Source organism: Meles meles, chromosome 1 (genome assembly GCF_922984935.1).
Source record: "Meles meles chromosome 1, mMelMel3.1 paternal haplotype, whole genome shotgun sequence".
NCBI lineage: Eukaryota > Metazoa > Chordata > Mammalia > Carnivora > Mustelidae > Meles > Meles meles.
In genome coordinates this window covers 211185462-211207843 of record NC_060066.1, presented here as the reverse complement: position 1 = coordinate 211207843, position 22382 = coordinate 211185462, and the positions used below count along the sequence as shown (strand labels likewise).

Sequence of the window (22382 nt, the reverse complement as noted above, 5' to 3'; positions counted from 1 at the left end):
CTCCCTCACTACCCCTGAATTGCCAGCAAACACAGCACTTTTTGCTTTTTTTTGGGGGGGGGGGGGGGGAGGGACACAAGCTAATAGATTATCCGTAAGTAAAAAGGTTGCCTTTCCAGCACAAATACTTTAAATATGAACACGTAAGTTAAAAATTTATAAGATTAAATCTGAGTTGATATCATCATCAGTGTAGAAACACAGATCACATACCTGAATATACAAAGAAAGTTAAATTATGATGCAGTTAGCACTACCCTATAAAAACTAAATTAACAAAAATAGTCTATTAGGGAAGACATCTGGTGTATTATGGCAAGAACTGTTAATGATATTGTCTGCAACCCTGTAATCAATTTTTTTCTCCCAGCAGCTCTCTCATTGCACTGTATTAGATCTGTGTGCCTGCAGAATTTATGAGAGCTCCACACATGGGGGGTAGCTTTGCCAACTGGATCTGATTCAGATCCAGCTCAAATGACTTTGGCAGCAAGAAGCGTTGTTAAAGAACAATCAATACAGTTTGGTTTATGCAGCATCATCTTGACTCAAAGATTTATTATCTTATTATAGAATCTTCTTAAACCTACATATGATGGTACCTAAATATGCCACCAATCATGAATTTACTTACCCCACTGAACACAATATTTTTTACTGCTATAAATAAATATATAAACAAACAAATACTGGTCATCACTAACGCCAATACAAAAAGTTTTCTAAAAATCATTGTTGTTATGAGCAGAATTTTAAGTCCATGCAACAAATCCTGATTAGTGAATACTGTGGTAAATGACAGTCTAACAATGACACCCACACTAAATGGAGAAAAAAGTGAGAAAATATCAGCCTGAAAGATAAAATCATTTCTTAGATACATATGGAAACAAGAAGACAACTGGTAAAGGCTGAAGATTTTTAAACAGGTGGTCAAGCTGGGACTCTGCTAATTTGTCCCTTATTATGTCAGTGCATCTCTCCAGAGATTAAAATTAGACTTTTATCCACTACATTGGGTCTTATCTTCCATTGTGAATGGTTATTATATCAAGAATTCCAAGGATTCCACAGTGTGAACATTTTTTCTGGTCTAATTCTTGATAAATTACACCAGAAACTCTTTGAACATGAAATTATTGTTGTGATGATTATCCTAGCTTTGTTTACGATCACTAATATCGGACATCTCCATTGCCCTGGTCCTCCTCACTTTACGCATGGGTGACAGCCCTCACCACCTAGCTGGAGCTCCGCAGTCTGCCCTGGCTCCGCCGTGCTACCCAATGCATCTTCGTAAGCAGGCATTTGCAAATCAGCTTGCCTGGAATAAAAAAGCCTACAAAGGCTTCTCTTCTGCCTATCACATAAAATCTTCCCTGTTCTCACCTTTACAAATGATCTATGATCTGGCCCCACATCATATCCCACCTTTGCTCCCACAACTCACTAACCTGTGCTCTTCACAGACGTCCTGCGGTCATCTTCTCTCACTTCCCAGCTTCATCAGGCCCACTGCCTACGAGGCTTAGAGCGACAAGCTGACTCGTACACCTGGAAGGCTCCTCCAGTCTGCCTGTCCACATGTTACTGAGGTATCAAAAACAAACCCAGCTCCTCAAAAGCTGCCTACCTTCCCAAAACTTTCCCAAGTGCAAGAGCCCATAAGCAGCACTCTCTTCTCCTAGTTTAAGATATTATTTCTCTGCACTGCCATTGAACAACTCTTTATATATTACCAGTGTCCTGTACTAGGCACATGCATACGCGAGGGCTACTCACTGGTGTTATTTTGTAATCGAGTATGGATCTGAACCCCACAGTCAGGTTCCATACAAAAGAGAAAGGCAGGTCCTCACCCTTCTTTCATGATTAACAGCAGTCAATCAGAACAATAAACACTTGTCTTTCAGGAAATGTTATCATTAAATCCTTACAAAGAGGGAAAAAAAGGAAGACAGGTGTATATACAACTTTCATAAAAGATGAGATACATCCCACACAAATAACCCACCGATCACTAACGCCAGGCCCTGTGTTCTGGGGACAGAGCACCACGGACACTTCCTCCTGCGGCGTCTCACACACGTCATTACCACCAGGTACCAGAGACATTACCAGGGCACAGCTGAGAGTATCAGATCTACGCCCTAACTCAAGACTTTGGAAGTGTTTAATTCTGTATCTGGCACTGCAGAAAAGCCTCACTACTCCTAAACAATATTCTACAAAATACCACCTGAGAGGACAGCATCCAAAATAGTTTAGATTAGTGGGCCCTGAGTCCCAACGATGCTGGGGAAGTGCGCGTTCCACATTTGGACTCAAACTTACCCCCTTTTTTCCCCTTTCAGTTGCCAACATCCATACTCGCTGCTGATTGCCAGCTCCTGCTCCTTGCAGCGGCCCAGCATGCTCTCTGCTGGCACCCAAATACCCCACACCACCAAACCCCGCTGACTTCTGGAACTGTCCTAGAGGGGTAAGGCAAGTCCCGTATTTTGCTTCCTCTGTGCATGTACTTGTTACTCCTTTAAAAACACATACAATACAGCACATTTTTAAAGGGGCTCTGGGGAGGGAGGTAATATTCCTATTTTATACCCTATGGGATATAAAATATTGATAGCTTTTAAAAACGGGATTCTCCTTACCCCTACAGGCCCTCTCCCGGCTTCAGAAAGATGTTGTGGTGGCTGTGATGCCACCGGCAGAGAGCATGCTGGGGGGTCACACAAAGCAGGAGTTGGAGATCTGCAGCAGGCCTGGGAGTTGTGGACCTAAAAAAGAAAAGAGCTTTCAGTTAGCATGCCCAACGTCCCCTCCGGCCCTGGTTACTAGGGGCACGCAGCACACAAGCAGGAATCTGCACCAGCCTTTAGCAGATGGCCTCTCAGAGAATTTATTCTACTGCTGAAGTTAGCCTTTCGGCGTCGATCAGAGCTGTTTCCTTGTTTCAGTCAGAATAAACCTGTGACCCTTCTGGCTCCACAATGGAATCTGGGTCCTGTTGAAAAGCAGTATGGTGTGTGCCCCCAAAATAACCAAGTTAAGATGCGACACAGTGCCAAAGCACAGTGACAATGGCATGCTTTGCCTAGATTAAAAACAAGCAACGGTGTCAGATAAACACAACTATAAAATGAACCACAAGTGGACAAACTGAGCTTTCAGAAGAGTTTCCAATGTCAGATGCTAGGGGCATAAAACAGACACTTAGTAAGGAAATATTCAAGACATGAGCGGGTCAAAGAAAGACCTTACGTTTTCTCAAAGTGCTGGTTTAATTTTATAAAGCTAAAAGTAAAAGACAAAGGCTTAATATCAGAGGGAAAAAAGACACCATTCAAATGAGCTTTAATTTTCTCACAAACGCCCACCTGAACAAAACGTAAAGCTCAAGAAAGGCATTATTTCTTTTAAGGGCAAAACCAGTTCTGGTATGTATCACACGTCTAGTTTATTTTTCTTTTAAACTTTGAAGACATTTAAAAGCAGCAGCCAATTGTAGAGCAACTCCTGAAAGTCAGCACCGTCCTTGTGAGCATCAAAAAAAGGTTCCTCAAATAACAGTTTGAGTGTGTTCCCTTTCAAATATTCTAGAGAGTACATAACACTTCCAAAAACCTAACCAATCCAATTTTGTGTGGTTTTAAATGAACTAAAAACTCCATAAAATCAGATACTTATATAAGAATCTCTGCTCTTAAAGGTGTTTAAAAATGACAGATAAACTTGTTAATATTAAACCATCTTTAGGGAGCCTTATTACATTCAGTTCTTTAGAATCACTAACAACCTCCTGTGATCCAAGATTTTCATATCCTCCATTAATGACCTATTTTTCTATGTCTCCTTTAAAACAAACAAGAACATGAATCACAAGAAAATAAGCCAATACTGGGAATGTGTTCATCACGATGGTTTTCTTTCCTTTTGGTACAGATCGCGCTCTAGAGTACGCTGGGCACCACACAGGACACTTCCTGTGCGGTCAGTCTCTGACTCCCACTGCCTCACATGATGACACCAATATCGTCTGCAACATAGCCTTCCCCACCGCTCCTCCCCTCCTCCCCATACCAGCTCTGCAGACAAATCAAAGGTTCAACTGCGTACCAGAATGTACAATATACTCAATACTTTTTACCATATCATCCAATAAAAATGAATTGCTGGTTAATTGTTTGCACTAGAATTCATTCATCAATCAGATCATGCAAATCCTTATTCACTGAAATTCACGAGTTTTAAACCAAGTCGACACCTAGTAAGGCACTTCAAAGCACCTTGGCATTATTTTAAATATGCAAAAGTTCAAATAATTATTAAAACATTTTAAATATTAAAAAATACACTTTAAAGCATATCACTGTTCTTATTTATGAATCAGAAAACATGGACAGTATCTGTTTCCCTGATTTTCTTCAGTTCTTCTAATGGGTTTTACTTGTCCAGTTCTAAGGAATCACATTTGAACACTAAGACTTGACCAATATTCTTGCACAGCAACTCTCTGCAATATCAAATTGTCTCAAACTTTCTTAGGCTCCTTTTTACGAAAAGATGAGAATGCCTAAAGTTTCCACATTGAAAACATTTCACATAGAACAGGTTTATTAAACATTTTTAGATACATATTTTATAGAACAGTAAAATTATAACTCTTTTCTTAGTTCTAAAATCCAAATAAACCAGGAGAATATGAATTACCCAACTTTACAATAACTGTGAACCATTAAAACTTTAAATCCCATGTGGCCTATAATGACTGTCGGTCATGAGTGAAAACAGCCTGCTGAGAAGCTGAGAAAATGGGGCCAATAAGATGCTATGAGATTATTTATTCCCAAAGCCTCACTGTGATTTTCACTTATGTGAATACCATCCCCTCCCTTCATAAGTTGACATTCATATCCTGCAAAAAGGTGATGGTGATTCAAAGTAACTTTCAACATGATTGCCCCGTAACTGGCAGGAGAAGTATCTAACAACATTTTGTCCATTAAACTTGGGGCCAAGGATTTTATCCCCACCTCTTGCTTCTTAAAGGATTAAACAAAATTTTAAGCTTCACATTTACATGTGAAAAGGGCATTTGGTCTCACCACATATATTTATTATTTGTGGCTTACTCCAAACAAACAGCGGGGAGTAAGTCCAATACCCCATTATAGTTTATTATAATGCTTACAGATAGCAACTAAGCAGCCATGGCCTTTAAACAAAAGGAGAAAAAAGGTGTGGCCTCCAGAAGCACCAAATCAAGAATGTGTACCTTTTCTTGAATTAGAAATCACCATGTAGGGGCGCCTGGGTGGCTCAGTGGGTTAAAGCCTCTGCCTTCAGCTCAGGTCATGATCCCAGGGTCCTGGGATCGAGCCCCGCATCGGGCTCTCTGCTCAGCAGGGAGCCTGCTTCCCTTCTCTCTCTGCCTGCCTCTCTGCCTACTTGAAATCTCTGTCAAATAAATAAATAAAATATTAAAAAAAAAAAGAAAGAAAGAAATCACCATGTAAGAAGAGTAGTGCCACAGGGACGTACTCACTCCTAACACGTGAGAACAGCTAAACTAGCGGACATGAACAACTCCCCTGAAAGAATTATTTCAACTGTACCTTCTACTATGTCTCTAAGTAATATTTAATTCTTCACTCTACAAACTAAAAACAGCTGATAAATTAATTTCATGGGTCCCACTTCATTATCCAACACTACCCTCCAAGTCGCAAAAGCTGTGTGTGGGTGGTACTGACCTTTTCCCAGGAAATGAACTAGAAAGAGAAAAGAGAACTATGGAGAAAAATGTTCAGTTCTGCAGGGCTAACTTGAGGGACTATCAAGAAGAGAAAAACAGCCACTTTTTATACAAAAATGAACCATCACACCGTAAGGCATTTTTCCTATCCACTGACCTTCTCAGGAATGTTTATCTGTAGACTATGCCCTCATTTGTCTTTGCTAAAAATCAGTAATATCAAAAATTCAAAATAGATTATGATGCCTAAAAAATATTATGACTTTGGGGGGCACCTGGGTGGCTCAGTGGGTTAAGCCTCTGCCTTCGGCCCAGGTCATGATCTCAGGGTCCTGGGATTGAGCCCCACATCGGGCTCTCTGCTCAGCAGGGAGTCTGCTTCCCCCTCTCCCTGCCTACTTGTGATCTCTCTCTCTCTCTTAAAAAAAATATTATGACTTTGGCATTACTCATGTAAATTTCCTTAAGAAAATAAGAAATTGGGGCGCCTGGGTGGCTCAGTGGGTTAAGCCTCTGCCTTCGGCTCAGGTCATGATCTCAGGGTCCTGGGATCGAGCCCCGCGTCGGGCTCTCTGCTCAGCAGGGAGCCTGCTTCCTCCTCTCTCTCTGCCTGCCTCTCTGCCTACTTGTGATCTCTCTCTGTCAAATAAATAAATAAAATCTTTAAAAAAAAAAAAAAAGAAAAGAAGAAATTGAGTTTTGACATATTTTAAGAATAAATTATTTAAATATATAAAATACTACACACTGCAGGCTACCAAAATACTACGTATTGTAAACTAAAGGTAAAGAAACAGATCTTTTTGGTTTGCTTAATAAACAGAAGGTTAATTCGTAGTTATGCATCATATCAAATTACTCCTAAAGTTTTTCTAAAACTTCATGCAGTGAATATTTTCCACTTAAATGTAATAAACATTTATTGTGGATGTTATATGGGCCAGGCAATGAGCTAAGCACACAGTATACATCAATGAGTAACACAGGCATAGTGTCCACCCCTACAAAAACATAGATCCAGAGCACCAATGAAACATCAACATTGCTACCATGGCATTCCATGGCCCAGGCACTATCATTTACTTTGTAGGCTTGATCTTTTCATCTAAAAACCGCCCACCTGCAAGGTAGGTTTATTTATACCCTAGCCTCATCTGTAAATAAAATAAGATTAGGAGAGTTAGCATCTTGCCCAAGGTCATAAAAGACAGCAGCTCAAGAACAGACCAGCTGATGTCAAAGTCAAGCTCCCAACACATGCACTCTACACCCTACCATCTCTCCTCTCAGTCCCCGAGTAACACCTCAAATTCTGAAACAGCCATACTCACACTAATGTAGACCTCCTGTCCCACCCCCAGGAAAGTTAATACAAGATTTACCTAAAATGAATGCCCACTTACTGAATGTCTATACAACATATATTCTGTGCTGAATGGTCACAGCAGCCAAGGCGGGATTAAATAATTGTGGCATGTGATACATGAATGAGAATTAACTCGTGTGTGTGCACAGAAGTGTGTACACAGTGCATATTAACAAACTATCCCATATCCCCCAGCGTTATCTATGTAAAGGTCTCTAACCAAAAATGAGAAGATAAAATTACTTATCCTCACTAAGTTTTCATTTTAAAGATGGAAGAGCACCTTCTTGCTTTTAATCTACTTCAGAGAAACTTGACTTGGTGGAGAGGGGACAATGTCAATGGTGCACGGAAGCTGCACGGGAGCTCATTTCTTTGCAGCCCCTCTCTGTTGTACTGTGGCAATCAACTTTCGGGGTAGGGCTATAGATGCAGAACGGATATCCGAAATTCCAAATGTTCCTCCCTTGGCTGCTCACATTTGGCAATGAAACCAAGAGGGAGATGGTGTTCAATCTGGAATAACGTGGCCCCCATGTTCACAGCAGTACTGTGGAGCTGGGCCTCCGTCAAGGTAACTAGTGCACTATGCGGTCTCAGCTACCCCACATCCACAACCAACACCTACAATGTAAGCTGTCAGGGACATAAGTGATACAAAAGCACAGTCATCCATGCAGAGTCCTAACAACTCACTGAGCCCTGAACAGTCAACTAAAAATACCATAATATCCCTAATGATATATCCCCAACTTCAGGGAACCTCTAAGATCAGGTTTAATTTTAACAACAACTTTTCCAACTTTTAATAAACCAAACTGGAGCCAAGATGAATGGTATTGCTCAAAATATTATTTGTAATAATTACATACCCTACCTAGAAATTCATTTCATACAACAGTTAAAGAATCAATAACTATATAACTCTAGGAGACCAAAATCTTATTTTTTTTCTATTGTATGAATGATAGGAACTCACTGGGAATCCACCAAGAATGCCCATGTAGAATATTAAAAGGAAGGGCTTCAATTACTTATCTGTGACTGAAGAATTAGATATGAAATACTACTACCAGAGCCGAACAAGATACTCCTCGGTGCTCTGCATGAAAATCACTAAACAATCTTGCAAAAAGCATTTTCAGACTTTACAATTATTTCTAGAGAGCAAATTCACTCCATTATATGCTGAAGGCCTGGATTTCTATAAAAATGGAATTTTACTGATTTTTTACAGTAAACGCAAGAAAGAAATTTCCTTTTAGGACAAAAGGTGAATGGCTTCCTTCACATTGATCCTACTCAGAGTGTTCTCCAAAGAGAACGGACAGACATCCAGTAATGCCACAGATGTCTGTCCCATTAGAAACTAAGGTCACTGAGGGAAGGAACTTTACCCTGCAGACTTCAGTTTCTTTCAAGGTGCTGCACCCAACCAACAACAACCATAGGCTTTTGTTAAATGCCTATAGAAGACATTGATTAGGGACGCCTGGGTGGCTCAGTGGGTCAAGCTTCTGCCTTCCACTCAGGTCATGGTCTCAGGGTCCTGGGACCAAGCCCCACATCGGGCGCTCTGTTCAGTGGGAAGCCTGCTTCCCCCTCTCACTTTGCCTGCTTCTCTCTGTGTCAAATAAATAAATAAAATATATTTAAAAAAAAAAAAAACAAAAAAACAGAAGACATCGATTACCGCCGAAAACATTCCTCACTGCACACAGGAATATACTGCTCCTTGGTGATTCCGACTCACTCTGAACAGGACTCTGAAAGCAAATTAAGTCACACCACACCCTGACCTGGGAAAGCTAAGGGAGTGCAGCAGAGGAAAGGGTTGAAGACGTTATACGAGCCCATTTCAGTTAATCACTGGAGATCCACTCAAGCTGGCCCAGAAGAGAGGCCTTTACTGGGCAGAAACAGGGGTAATCCAAGAATCCCAAGGGAAGAAGCATCAGCACAGCAGGCCTCACGAGAGCTCGGGGAGAAGGCACGGCCTTGTTCCTGCTGGCCACCTACTGCTCTCTGCACAGATGCTCTCATCCTCTGCTCTTCCTGGCTTCCTGCCCCGTAACGTCAGCTTGCCTGTGACCTCTTTATGCTTGCTAACCCTCTCTGCACTGAGGCGACTCTTGACTCATCCTTCCGGCTTTCCCCCGCCAGCTAACTGCTTCAGTCTCTCAGTTATCTTTTCAAGAAACGCCACAAAGATCATAGATGGCCACTCCATATTACTACTCTTCCAAAAATAAAGATTTCAAAAATAAAAATACTCTTCAAAACTAAAGATTTTGCCGGCTGCCTTATTATTTAGTTCAGAAGCCTAAGGTACAAAGCTGCCTTATTTAATTGACGATCCCTCATTCCTACTCGTAAGCAGACAATATCCATAATCCCACCTCACCTCCCCGGTCTCTTGAGCCCCTGCTTTGACTACCTGTCAGTCAAACTGACAGTCAGACTGACTTCTGTCACTGTAGTCAAACAAATCCAGTTTGGTCCCCTAGTCTGTAAACAAGCCTGATGAAATTAACACTCCCTCAAAGGATGAGAGCTTCCTAACAGAGCACATAATTTGCTTCCTGTGAAAACGCTATTTTCACAAAAGCAGCCTCTGCTCTGCCAGGAGCTCAGTCACTTTGCTCCACCACAGCTTCCGCCTATGCCTGTGAAAGTGCGGGCTCTAAACACATCTACCCATGTACGGTGACTGTGGCCTTACATATTTCGACGGTTAAACGCTAACAAAGCAGAGGCCGTGGATCCCATTCCCATAGGCAAGATGACCAAATAAACTATCATCCACAACAAGGATAACTTTGAAAGCAAAAGGGGACACTGTGTAACAGTTTGTCAGTTTAGTATAGTCCTGCACACACAGACAACTATATTCCAAATCATGGACTCCGACTCTATGGGGCATACACAGTAGCAAAGCCTAGAAGACACCCAAGTCCCCACATAAAATGCGAAGACCCTTCTTATCTTTCACAGAACTAGTTCCTGAAATGTTACCCAGGGTCCTCAGTTCAACAAATTGTCATTATGCTAGTTTGGGTTACTGGTCATAGATTTTTTTCTTAATGCCCGCTTCTCAATTCCTTAACTTCCGTCATGTCTAACATTGTAATCTTACTTAATATGTACCATAAGGGCATTTGCCCAGTTTTTACAGTTCCAAATATACCATATGTTCAAAAACTCACCAAGGTAAGGGGTCATTCTAATTCATGGTGTAAACAAAGGAACACAGCTCTTAGTTACAACCCCAAACCAAAAAAGCTTAAAAAGATAAGATATATAATTAGTCAACAACATTTCAAAGCTGTTGTGCTTTTGTTTTCCACTGCTCCACTTGCCATGTGTGGTATCTGCTGTGGGCAAAACCAACTCCAATTTCTTCTTTTTAAAATCATGCAGAAAAACTAAGCGTATTTCCTTCTGTTCATCTTTTCCCCTTATAGCCTGGGTAAGTTGAAGGGGAAAAATCTATGATTATTCTCATCTATTAAGCTATCTTTTCATAAGTAGAAATGCAATCAAGAAAAGAAGTGGGTATCCAGACAAGAACTGCATTCTTTCTTCAGTAAATATTCTTACACAACAAATACAAGCATGTGCTGAACACAGGACTCAACAAAAATAAGAGACATAGCAGTGTGCAACTCACATACCGCGCCCACTCCCCACACTATGTTTGCAGACAGCTTTATTGTGTTGTACCAGACCAATACTGACAACAGAAGCTTCAGCTTTTATTGCTGTTAATACCCTGAGCAATTACTGTAACTCAGCAGGAACTTCTGCCCCAAACAGCAACTATCACATTATAATCAGCATTTCATAAGAGACGCTGTTCAAACATGAAGGTACTGCTAATGTGCTAAAATCGTGCAAAAAGGGGTCTGAATCTAATAGGTTAAAAAAAAAAAAAAAACCTTTGCAATTTTATTTCACAACTTTATCTTTTCCATGGTGCACTGGTATTATGTTTGGTTTAAAAAAAAAAAAAATCACACACAAAAAGGATAAGCAGGGACAGAGAAGTAGCAGTTGCTGCAAGCAAAAGAAAATTCATCAGGAAGCAAGACCAATGCCCAGATTTTCAGATGTCAGTGCAGCATCTGCAAAAAAATATCTTTGGAAAAAAATATTTAATAAATAGCGAAGACCTCTAAAAATGGCAAAACTTCATGTTGACATAAAATGTGAACAGAAAGCATTTGATTTACAAAATCACACTGCAAGACTTCCTTATAAAACAAGCAAGGAACTTAAAAGCAGCCTACCAGAATAAATAAATTTTAGAAGTAAATGGCACTTTTGACTTTCGTTTAAAACAGTAAACATGTGTTACTTAATGCAACAAAACTTTAGTAAGAAAAAATAAGTGGCATGCAATTTTTTTGAACTAGCTAAGTCGGAATATACTAATTGGGTACTGGGGTCATTAAAAATGATAAAAAGAAACAAAGGAGATGCAGAATTAAAGATCTCTCCCTATTCCATTACCTTTCTTTAGACTGAAGTATCATATACAGAATGGGAGAATACAGATACTGTCAAGTTACAAAGGGTTTTGGAAAAAAACATTCACAGAGACTTATACATACCTCTACGGAGCTAAAGAATTGGGGATTTCTCTATACCTAAGAAGGGAGACAGTAGTTCACAACCTTCAAGAACAAAGATCCCTTTATAATGTTTCAAAAGATGCCCCAAATGGCAGTACTCTGATAGTATTTCACACAGCAGTTATTTGAGGAAAATATGTAATAAGCTGATTCTTAACTGTGTACTGTCATTAAATATTAAGTGAATTTTTTTAAACCATACCAGCATATTAATATATTTGAAAAGTTGTTGTACAAACACAGGAGAGGCATATTTTAGACTGAGAATATTTATTTGCAGACCTTTGTAAAATCTGTACAGATATCCAGGGATCCAAAGTCCCAAGTGTGGGAATCACCAGTCTAAAACCCAGAGATTGCCTAAAGGGCAGTATCAACACCTCTAAACTTGGGGCAGGTTTGTAACAAGAAAGTACAGTAGCCATGCTAATCCCAGGGCAGAGTTCCTTTCCCCAAACTCCATCACCAGGTAGACCCCAAGATACATTTCATACTCACTAAAATCTCTAAGGAAATGATAGCTGCCACCAAAAACTAGTCTCTGGCGTGTTAATATTCTTTTTTTCCAACTCACCACCAATTTCCAAATCTACTTTACTTCAGGCTCTTCACGATGGCTGAGAAGAAACAAACTACTTCAGAAACTCAAGAAAATCTCTGAAATTATTGTCAAAACAACTACTAGAGAAATGAGAACGTTGGGAACATTGCTCACAGTACAAGCTTTGGAAGTGTTACAAAACCAGAAGGATAAAACAGGTAACTAACTAAGTGCCTTACACGTGCGGTGCCGCTGCCAGCAGTGAGCACTTGGAAGTGGCCTGGTTATCAAGTCCACAACCAGCAAGAAGCAACTGAGAGAGACAGCCAATGCAACTGGAAAAAAAGAAGGCACGGAGGAGAATCAACAGCACATTTAAAAATGCTTACCAGTTTGAAGTCTTGAATGCTACAGATGAAATACGGCGTGTTTGGCCTCCGACTCTCGATATACACACAGTCTTTAAAAGAAAAAGAAATTTTAAAACAATGATATTTACCATTAAGGGAACAAAGACAGGGCCCATAAAGCCACTGCATAAATAAACACACAGCAAAGTACATATCTTTTATAGAAAAATTTTTTCAAAGATGAATCGTAAATTACAAATAAGTTTAAGCTAGAGGGAAACAGCCCTTGGGGTTCTTATTGACCACTTTTCTGATAATTTAAAGAACCTGATAAAGCCTCAATTATTGTTTCCAGGGTGCCTGAAGAAGGGGGAGAAAGAAACAGGATTAACCATTTTTTGAGGAAGAAAATCCAACCAAGCGAATTACTTGATCACAGCTACACAAGACAAAATCTTGAATGTCTTACTCAGAGAGATGGTACCATGTCTTCACAAAGAGACATGGTTTGCCAAGTGCTTCTTTGTTTTCAGTAAACAATTTGTGAGGAAATACATGAAAGATATAAAGACGACTGGCTTGAACATACTGTTACAATGACCTTTGCACCTAAACCAAGAAAGAAATCTAACCAGTTGTGGATAATTTACTATTAAATTTCAACTTACACACTTTATGTTTTCTAATTATAAGGAAAACCAAGGCAGCCAATCAGAGAAGGGATGCAGTAAACCGAAGCACACTTTCCTCAAGGGATTAAGAGCGCTTTCTTCAATTACATTTGACATGGCAATGGTTGGGTAATTATGTCTAACATTCTCCACAGCTGGAGTCTTAAAGGGCTGCTCTTTAAAACGGCAGGTTGAGACACCTTTTTTTTTAAAGAAGCAATGATTTTAAGAGAAGCAGTGGCTTTAAAGGGACTTTAACACTCTCCACAAGGCAACCCAAGATCATCATAAAGTTTAAGATAGGATCCTCTAAGTATTATTTACTGAGAATTAAAGGCATCTGTAGTCAATCAAATTTTCTAAGGATAATAACCAAAATACCCACACTCAAAATGCCATTTGTTTTATCCCTCCTCATGACCCTTCATGGTAAGTGAATCTTAGAATAACTCAGATGCGTAAGAATACAAGCAGACTCTACTGCCTTATGTTAAACACGCAGAGCCAAGAAAAAGAAAAGGAGCAGAAATGTGGAGCCATCCATCCCATGGACAGTCCAGTACCACCGCAAGCACTAGCTGAGCCACTAAAAGGTGGATCATGAAGAAAGCCCTCACCAAGGACACTTCCTTCCAAGAAACTTTCTGAAAGACATCAGGATTTCTGTAGCCCAAAGTCAGAAAAAGAAGAAATCTGAATGCCAATCATCTAGGCATCCAGAATGTCCCAACTGATTTCTCTACTCAGATGGCGACTCAACAACAAAGATTCGATCCCTCAATCCACGCACAACAGTAGCTCAGGAATAAACTGCTGACTGAACTTTCTATTTTGTTCCAGGGTCCAGGATGCTAAATAACTCCGCTTAACATTCAGGCAACATCCATTTAACATGCCAATCATCTCAAGGAACAAAAGAACTCTTCCTATTTGGGTAGATATCTGTCTTCTTATCCCTAATTTGGTATTCAACTAAAAACATTCCCTACATAAAAAACTGCAGTTCCAATCTGCATAATTTTGGAACAACCCAAGATTCTTAATTTCTGTGTCCCGATCCCTGATGTACAGAATATCAGTATTTCATATCTCTGGATATCAGTTATTTACCTGTCTCACTCAACCTGAACACAAATCACAGTCTAGAGGCCTTCTTCTTTCTATCACCTCCTACAGAGAGCTTTTTCTTCTAAATCTCGTAACACTGCCATACCGGGCTATACACTCACTGACTTCAACACAAATGGGCCACTTCCCAACTAATAACTTCCTCTTCCTTAAAGTCCACGGGACCAAAATGTGCATCACACAGTGGTCTGGTCCCGCACCCCCTCAACCTCCGCTGGGCTACAGTATCCAAAATTCCACTACCCTGTCCACGCCAAACCCTCTTAATTCCTTCCTTCCACCAGCACCTACTTTATCATGAGTTAGCTCCAGGGCCAGTAAATTCTCATGGCTCCTCTGAAAAGAAATGGCAACATCTCCTTCCTTAAAAAAGCTTTAAGTATACTTTTCATAATCCATAGAATCATTAGAACTATAAACCTTCTAACTCTGAGGCTTAAAATATCTAGTAACTTGAACACAAAAAAACTTTCCAGAAAAGGATTCTCACCGCAAAGTTACATCAGGAAAATAATTATCTATAAATATACCCGACGTAACACTCTCAGAGAGGGAGGAAAGGACTCTACTGGGACGTGGAGGACGACCCCTGGTATCCTTGTGCCTAAAAGCTTCTTGGCAGCATTGGAGACAGACTCACCTGCTGGCCAGAGAAACGCTGCCATGAGGAAGGTGGTGTGAAAAAGAACCCTAAACCTGACAGATGGAATTACCACATTTACTTATTAATGCCTCGTTAACAGATAAAAAGTCACCTCTTTCTGTTTAAAAAGCTACATCAGCTACTGACATAAAAAGCTACTACCAAAAAAGCTACTATTGATCCTAATTCATATGTGAGAGACTAATAATAATCTGCAAAACAGGTCACTGTATCAAGTGATCTCTATCAGTATCTGGAAATTCATACATGAAAAAGATAAGCTCACTTCATAATTAAATGACAAAATTTAAGTTTATTTTATGTAAGTAGTCCTTAAACACAGAATCACTAAGATCAGGGGTAATATAAATTAAAAATTTTCACCAGGTCTAATTTGCCAAAGAAATGGGGGAAAATACATTGTTTTGACCTGACTTTTTTTTTTTTTTTTTAAAGATTTTATTTATTTATTTGACAGAGAGAGATCACAAGTAGATAGAGAGGCAGGCAGAGAGAGAGCAGAGAGCCCGAAGCGGGACTCGATCCCAGGACCCCGAGATCATGACCTGAGCCGAAGGCAGCGGCTTAACCCACTGAGCCACCCAGGCGCCCTTTGACCTGACTTTTTAAAATTCATTTTAAAAGTAAAAGCATGAAAAATTATTGTAGAGTCCAATTTTTATTACCCTCCCATAAAAATTAGAGTGATCCAACTGGACATCCTAAGCAACAATCTGGAATTAAAGTCTCACAGGAAAAAAATCTACTTATTATTCCTCTTAGTGATTTTCAAAACAAGGTTAAATAAGGCCAAATACTCCTAAGAAATATTTCCCTCTTGTCTCATTAAAGAAGCAGCTATTTAAGAAAATAATTTCATATAGATGTTTATGGTGAGCACAAAACTAAAGTGATTTAATTTGGCAAGGGCAAGAGGAGAACGTAAGTCTGAGCAATGTTAAAATTTCAGTTGGAATATATGCCCAGCAATCTTTTAAAGCCAAAATGATTTGCCAAGAATTTTCATGCAATTCATAAGTACATAGATCGTCTGATGCTGGTTAGAAAATTGGTTTCAGTCAGTTGGATCAATGATCCTCACCGAAAATCTCCCATAGCTGACACAAGTACTACAGACACCTTTTTTCTTAGAAAGAAAGGAAAAGCAAAGCAAGCCAGCCCTTTTTTTTTTTTTTAAACAAAGCCAGCAGTTCTGAAAAAACTGAGCAAAGCTGCAGTAATCCATTAAGTGCATGATGCACATTTTCAAAATGACCCATACGAAAATACTTATTTACCAGATTGAGCAAACGGCTGCTGCAGGGCAAATACACATATTTTTTTTTAATCTTAAAATAAGCAAGCCTGAAATACGCCAGGGAAATGAGTGAAGCTATTACCATCAATATCAATTATTTCAAACAATACATGAGAACTCCTTTTTTTCTTTACTAGGGGTGTCTGGAAATAAAACCATGGGTCGAGGTTGAGATCTGTTCTCTAACACCAAGCCTCTGCCAGGGAACGGATCACACGATTAAGTGACCTCAAATCCTGTATCCATGATCTGTGCAACGATATTGAACAGGGGTGTTTCTGGCTGTTCCTCACAACCTCAACATAGCTTTGCATCCAGGAATCTATTGTGCCATCTGCAAACAACAGAGAGCATTCGCTAAGCTGGGGAAGGAAGTCAGCCAAAACATGAAGGCAGATTCTTAAGGCAAAGAAAGCCCTCTCTGCTTTTCAATCCTCAGCAAATCAGCAGGTTTATGTAAATACAGCAAGAGCATGGTCCTCTCAAGGGTAAAAACCACAGCCTGAAGCATCAGGCAGTTTGTCATCCTGAAACACAAAGAACCTGTCAGCATCCTTCCTGACAGCCTCCTCCCAGAGCACAGTGGACACCTACCTCAGCAACTAATTGAGCAAGCAGCGCTGTGAGCCCAGCATTAAAGCTGCGGTCACAATGTGCGGGCAAGGCTCAGCCTGTGCTGAGCTCTGTCCTTTAAAGAATCTCCCTCCTGTTAATACGTATCTGCCCCCTTAATCTTTGAAATACCCTCTCATCCCTTTGCAAGGCATGGCAGTGCCACCGTAATAGAATTTCCAATAGCAAACCTTCTACTTGTGTAAAAAAAGAGAGAAGAAAAGAAGAGGAAAAGCATGCACAGACAGACTTTCTCACAAACACACTTCCCAGAGACACGTAGCGTGGCACAGTAGTGGACAGGAAGGCGGGCTCTCAGGAGTGCTCCATCCTTCCGCGTTCCATTTCTCTTACACAGGATTCCTCCACCCTGGACACCCAACCTTTCAGTGAGGTATCAGCCGACTGGTCTAATATTACAGAGTCAAAAGTCCACAGTATCTCACTAGTTAATAGGTGCTTCCAAACGTCCAACATGCAAGAAGGTACGGAGCTACACGTGCATGTGAGAAACAACGTTGAAATCCCCACCCACACTGCATGGCCTCCAACGGAGCGGCCTCTCACCTCGCCAGCAGCCTCCCCATCTGTGCACCAGTCAAATCCATCACCATTCCTCACCTCTATAACAAGACACTACATTCCACAGTAAACACTCAAGAACTATACAAGGAGCAACTGACCTGAACAAAAATGTAAAAACAGAAAAGCACTGATATGAGATCCTATTAAAAACGCTGTTGTGCAACATCAATGTGAACATAGATGCTATTCTCTAATAAATACTTCTTTAAGGATTAACTCAATTGCAAGATGGTCTACTTCTAGTTTTCTACTGGATTCTTCTGCAGGGATGGGATATACCCACATCATCTAGGAACAGCGAAGAACTAAAAAGAGAAAAGGAAACAAAAACTGGGAAAACTGCACCTCAGTAAGTGAAATCCTCTCTGTGTTTACCTTCATCCTGTGTCCTGAGCCTGAAAACTGTCACCAAAACTGACTTGCTACACCTTAGTGAGTCTAAAGCCAGTGGGAAAAGATCTGAGGTAACACAACCTTGGTCCCTTCCTTTTTAAACTTCATGAAAATCAAAGCCCACACATCCCAATGTCTACAGATTACCACCTAGCACTGCAAAGCGAGTTTTCATCTAAAGACAGAAAGATGTATACTTACAGCAAACATTCATCTGTCTTTATCCTCAATGCTAACAGGAAATTAAATGATGAGAAAAACCAGCTGGGAGGGTGTTTCAATTTCCCACCTTCCCCTTTTCTCCTCTAGAAGTCAAAAAATTTTCTAGTACATCAAAAGCTTAAAGACTGATTCGAAACAGTCACATTTCTAACTTGAAGAGTGATGCTGGTGTTTTGGAGTAACTGCTGCGGCCAGACCCCACCCCACATCTCAAATCAATCATCTGCTGCACAGACTTGAAAACTCTGCCCTGCCAGCAGCAGCGATCTTTCCAGTTACATGGACACGCTAAGTATTGGCCCTGGGTTGACACTTTTACTCAAGCAAAGAGTGTCTGAAGCCCTCTCACCACCATTTCCTTCTGCAAATGTTCCTTAAAAAGCCCTCCTTGTGATCCACACTGAATCCCAACTGCGAAAAAGACCCAAGCCAGCTGAACATCCAAACTCCAGTTAAGCGATGTGGATCTCTCCTACAGTTTCTAATGACTGTTTGTCATTTGTGTGGAGCTTTTGTGCCACCAGAGAACACCCAGAATCTAGCTAGGGAAAGACCTATTTTACAAATCAGTGGTGGCCATCTGCCCTATGGAAGCAAAGGGTGTTAGGGCATTAGAGACACGGGGGAGGGGAACTTCCAGCCTGCTCTCACTTTTGCTGCCCCACTGTACCTACCTTTCTGGTGCTTGGGAAGTTGGGTAAAAACCCTACCCCCAAATCAGTGGGTCCTATCTAAAACATGAATTCTCGGGGCACCTGGGTGGGTCAGTTGTTAAGTGTCTGCCTTCGGCTCAGGTTATGATCTCAGGTCCTGGGGTCGAGCCCCACATCAGGCTCCCTGCTCAGCGGGAAGCCTGCTTCTCCCCTCTCGCACTCCCCCTGCTTGTGTTCCCTCTCTCACTATGTCTCTCTATGTCAAATAAATAAATAATCTTTAAAAATAAAAAAACACACATTAATTCTGTGATAAAATCCCTATTAAGTTGAGACTGACTGATTGCTAATGAAAAACAACAGGTCCTCACCGCAATGATTATAACTGTAACATGGCTAAATGTGTACATTTAGGAAACCAACTCGAATGGAGTTCAAACACTTCTAGGAACACTCTGCCCAGTACCCGTAGGAAAAAAATAACCAGCGACAGGACGGAGTGAAGCCTCCACTCTCTCCACACGGCTGACAACCAACGAATCGCTGGTCTGACCTTCCGGTGCCACAGCCCGCAGAGCAGACTGCAAGCGACACTGCTTGCTCCTACTCAGAAAACACTGTGCTGGGAGCCTGGGCTGTACAACAAATGGTTCAAGCAATGTGCAGTGCTCACTGGAAATACACAGGAGAATTCTCTACGCCTGGGCTATAATTCTTATTTGGCAAATGATTTTATTATAAACTGGTATCATAGTGAATCCATTTTCTTTACAGGTTTTCTGCTAGTGTTTAATGGACTGTCAGGATAATTTAGATTTCATCTATTTAAACTCATTCAGGCCTGGCTCCTGATTGTACAGTAAATGGAACATATTTCTATTCATGGAAATTAATGACAGTTAATTGTAGTCTGCAGCTCTCAATTTTGTAAAAGCAACTGTTCCACAGTTGAAGCACCAAGCTACAGAATTTCCCACACCAATTGTTTTTTATATTTCATAGGCATCCACATCTTGTACATCTTTCTTGTAAAGCTACTGGATATATTCATATTACATTTCAACCCATTCAAATATTTATTATCAGCTTTTTAGAAAGAGGACTTAAACATAACTAAAGGCTGGGAAAATAAGTTCACTTATCAGTCTGAACAGACAGATGGCTCCATTTTCAAGGGTTTTTTTTTTTTAGTTAGCAAATCTGAAGATTAAAATTTCCTGCTTCACATTATTTTTTTACTTATTACTGAACAATTTTCTTATATATTTCAAATAAATCACAATGTCAACATTAACTGAGATTCATTAAAAGTAGGCTAAACTTACAATACGGATCTAGATATACACACAAGATACATGACACAGATTAACAACTACTGTACTGAATTGCTTCTGAAACTGATACTCCGTTTACAGAAATTCACCTCTGAGTTTTATTTACCAGACAATACAACAATCCCATGAGTGAGTTCTCTTCTTGAGTAATTAGTCTTTCATCTAAGCATCCACACATCCAACTGGGAGATGCTAACAGGAGAAAAAGGCATGCAAAAAAAGCACCTTAAAAGAAACTTCTCAAATCAAGACCCAAATAATTTTAAGGCAAGCATCCAGAATTTGCTGCCCCAAAACTAGAACCATCAGAGTCACTGACCGACAAACTGCAATCCACACACAAGAGAAGTAAAAGAAAACCACAAGCTACCCTTTTCATTCCTTTCTACGGTGTGATATTTACATCTACTCAACTGGGTCCTGAATCATAGTTATAAAACCATGTCATGCCCTGTTCCATGAAATTCCCCATGCTGTTGCCCCTAACAGAGATGCTCTGCCTCTACCTAGGCCTACTGTAATTCTGTCCAAACTCCAGGACCCAAGGTCTTCATGGTCTTTCATGTCTTCCCCAGTATCACCAACGTATAGTCTGTCCTATTCAGTTGGCGTCTGTCCACTCACTGCCTGTTACTAATATAAAACATCACTTGAATAAGTGTAATTTCTCCCTATAAAATGAAGATCAAGGACTAGAATCCTGTCTACCTTTGTATCTTGCCCTTCCTCACCTCCACAAATCTCCTTGTACAAAGTTATAGGTACAGAAGGTTGGGTTAAGTTATCAGCTGATCAATATGCTGCTAAATACTATTACTGACGTTTAACACACCCCATTAAATTCTACTAGTGCATTCAAAGACTATTTCGGGCATTAAGTTTAATTCTCTGCTTTACAGAATTTTATAGTTTATGTAATTTATATAAACTTCTAAGAGCAAATGAACCCTATTCCCTGACTCACTTCTTCTATCCGTACCTCTTCCCTCTCACACTTAAATCATTATTTTTTTAACTTGGGTTTTTGTTGTTCTTGCTACTGTTGTTTGGTCAAGTGCTTAGTTTAAAATTAAAGTCAAAAACTAAAGGTATTTTTCTGGACTTCAAGCTCTACTGCAAAGCTGTAATCATTGAGATGGTATGGTATTGGCACAGAAACAGACACTTAGATCAACGGAACAGAATACAGCACCCAGAAATGGACCCTCATCTCTACAGTAAACTAATCTTCAACAAAGATTTCCTATGGAAAATAGACAGTCTCTTCAACAAATGGTGCTGGGAAAATTGGACAACCACATGCAGAACAATGAAACTGACAAATTTCCCTACACCACACACAAAAATAGACTCAAAATGGATGAAAGACCTCAATGTGAGACAGGAATCCATCAAAATCCTTGAGGAGAACACAGCAGCAACCTCTTCAACCTCCGCCGCAGCAACTTCTTCCTAGACACATCGCCAAAGGCAAGGGGAGCAAGGGCAAAAATGACTGACAGAATGGGAGAAGATATTCACAAATGACATACCAAATAAAGGGCTAGTATCCGAAATCTATAAAGAACTTATCAAACTCAACACCCAAAGAACAAATAATGCAATCAAGAAATGGTCAGAGGACATGAACAGACATGTCTGCAAAGAAGACATCCAGATGGCCAACAGACACATGAAAAAGTGCTCCTCATCACTTGGAATCAGGGAAATACAAATCAAAAACACAGTGAGATACCACCTCACACCAGTCAGAATGGCTAAAATTAACAAGTCAGGAAACGACAGGTGTTGGCGAGGATGCAGAGAAAGAGAAACCCTTCTACACTGTTGGTGGGAATGCAAGCTGGTGCAGCCGCTCTGGAAAACAGCATGGAGGTTACTCAGAAATTTGAAAATAGAGCTACCCTATGACCCAGCAGTCACCCTACTGGGTATTTATCCTAAAGATACAAATTTAGTGATCCGAAGGGGCAGGTGCACCCGAATGTTTATAGCAGCAATGTCTACAATAGCCAAACTATGGAAAGAACCTAGATGTCCATCAACAGATGAATGGGAAAAGAAGATGCGGTGTGTATATATAGAATGGAATACTATGCAGCCATCAAAAGAAACGCAAGCTTGGCATCTGCAATGATGTGGATGGAACTAGAGAGTATTATGCTGAGCGAAAT

The 22382-nt window shown here is 40.3% G+C and overlaps 1 protein-coding gene across 2 annotated transcripts in view; it reads right to left on the bottom strand.

Moving 5' to 3' along the window:
* The window catches only part of RERE (arginine-glutamic acid dipeptide repeats), a 426362-nt gene that overhangs the window by 213391 nt on the left and 190589 nt on the right, over nt 1-22382 (bottom strand). The window contains exons 3-4 of one of the 2 annotated variants that reach the window (XM_046025753.1): nt 12689-12759; nt 2655-2780 (exon numbers count right to left, since the gene is read on the bottom strand). In XM_046025753.1, coding sequence (XP_045881709.1) covers nt 2655-2780; nt 12689-12759 — 197 coding nt within the window. The remainder of the gene's footprint in view (nt 1-2654; nt 2781-12688; nt 12760-22382) is intronic. The other variant, XM_046025762.1, reaches the window with a different exon arrangement.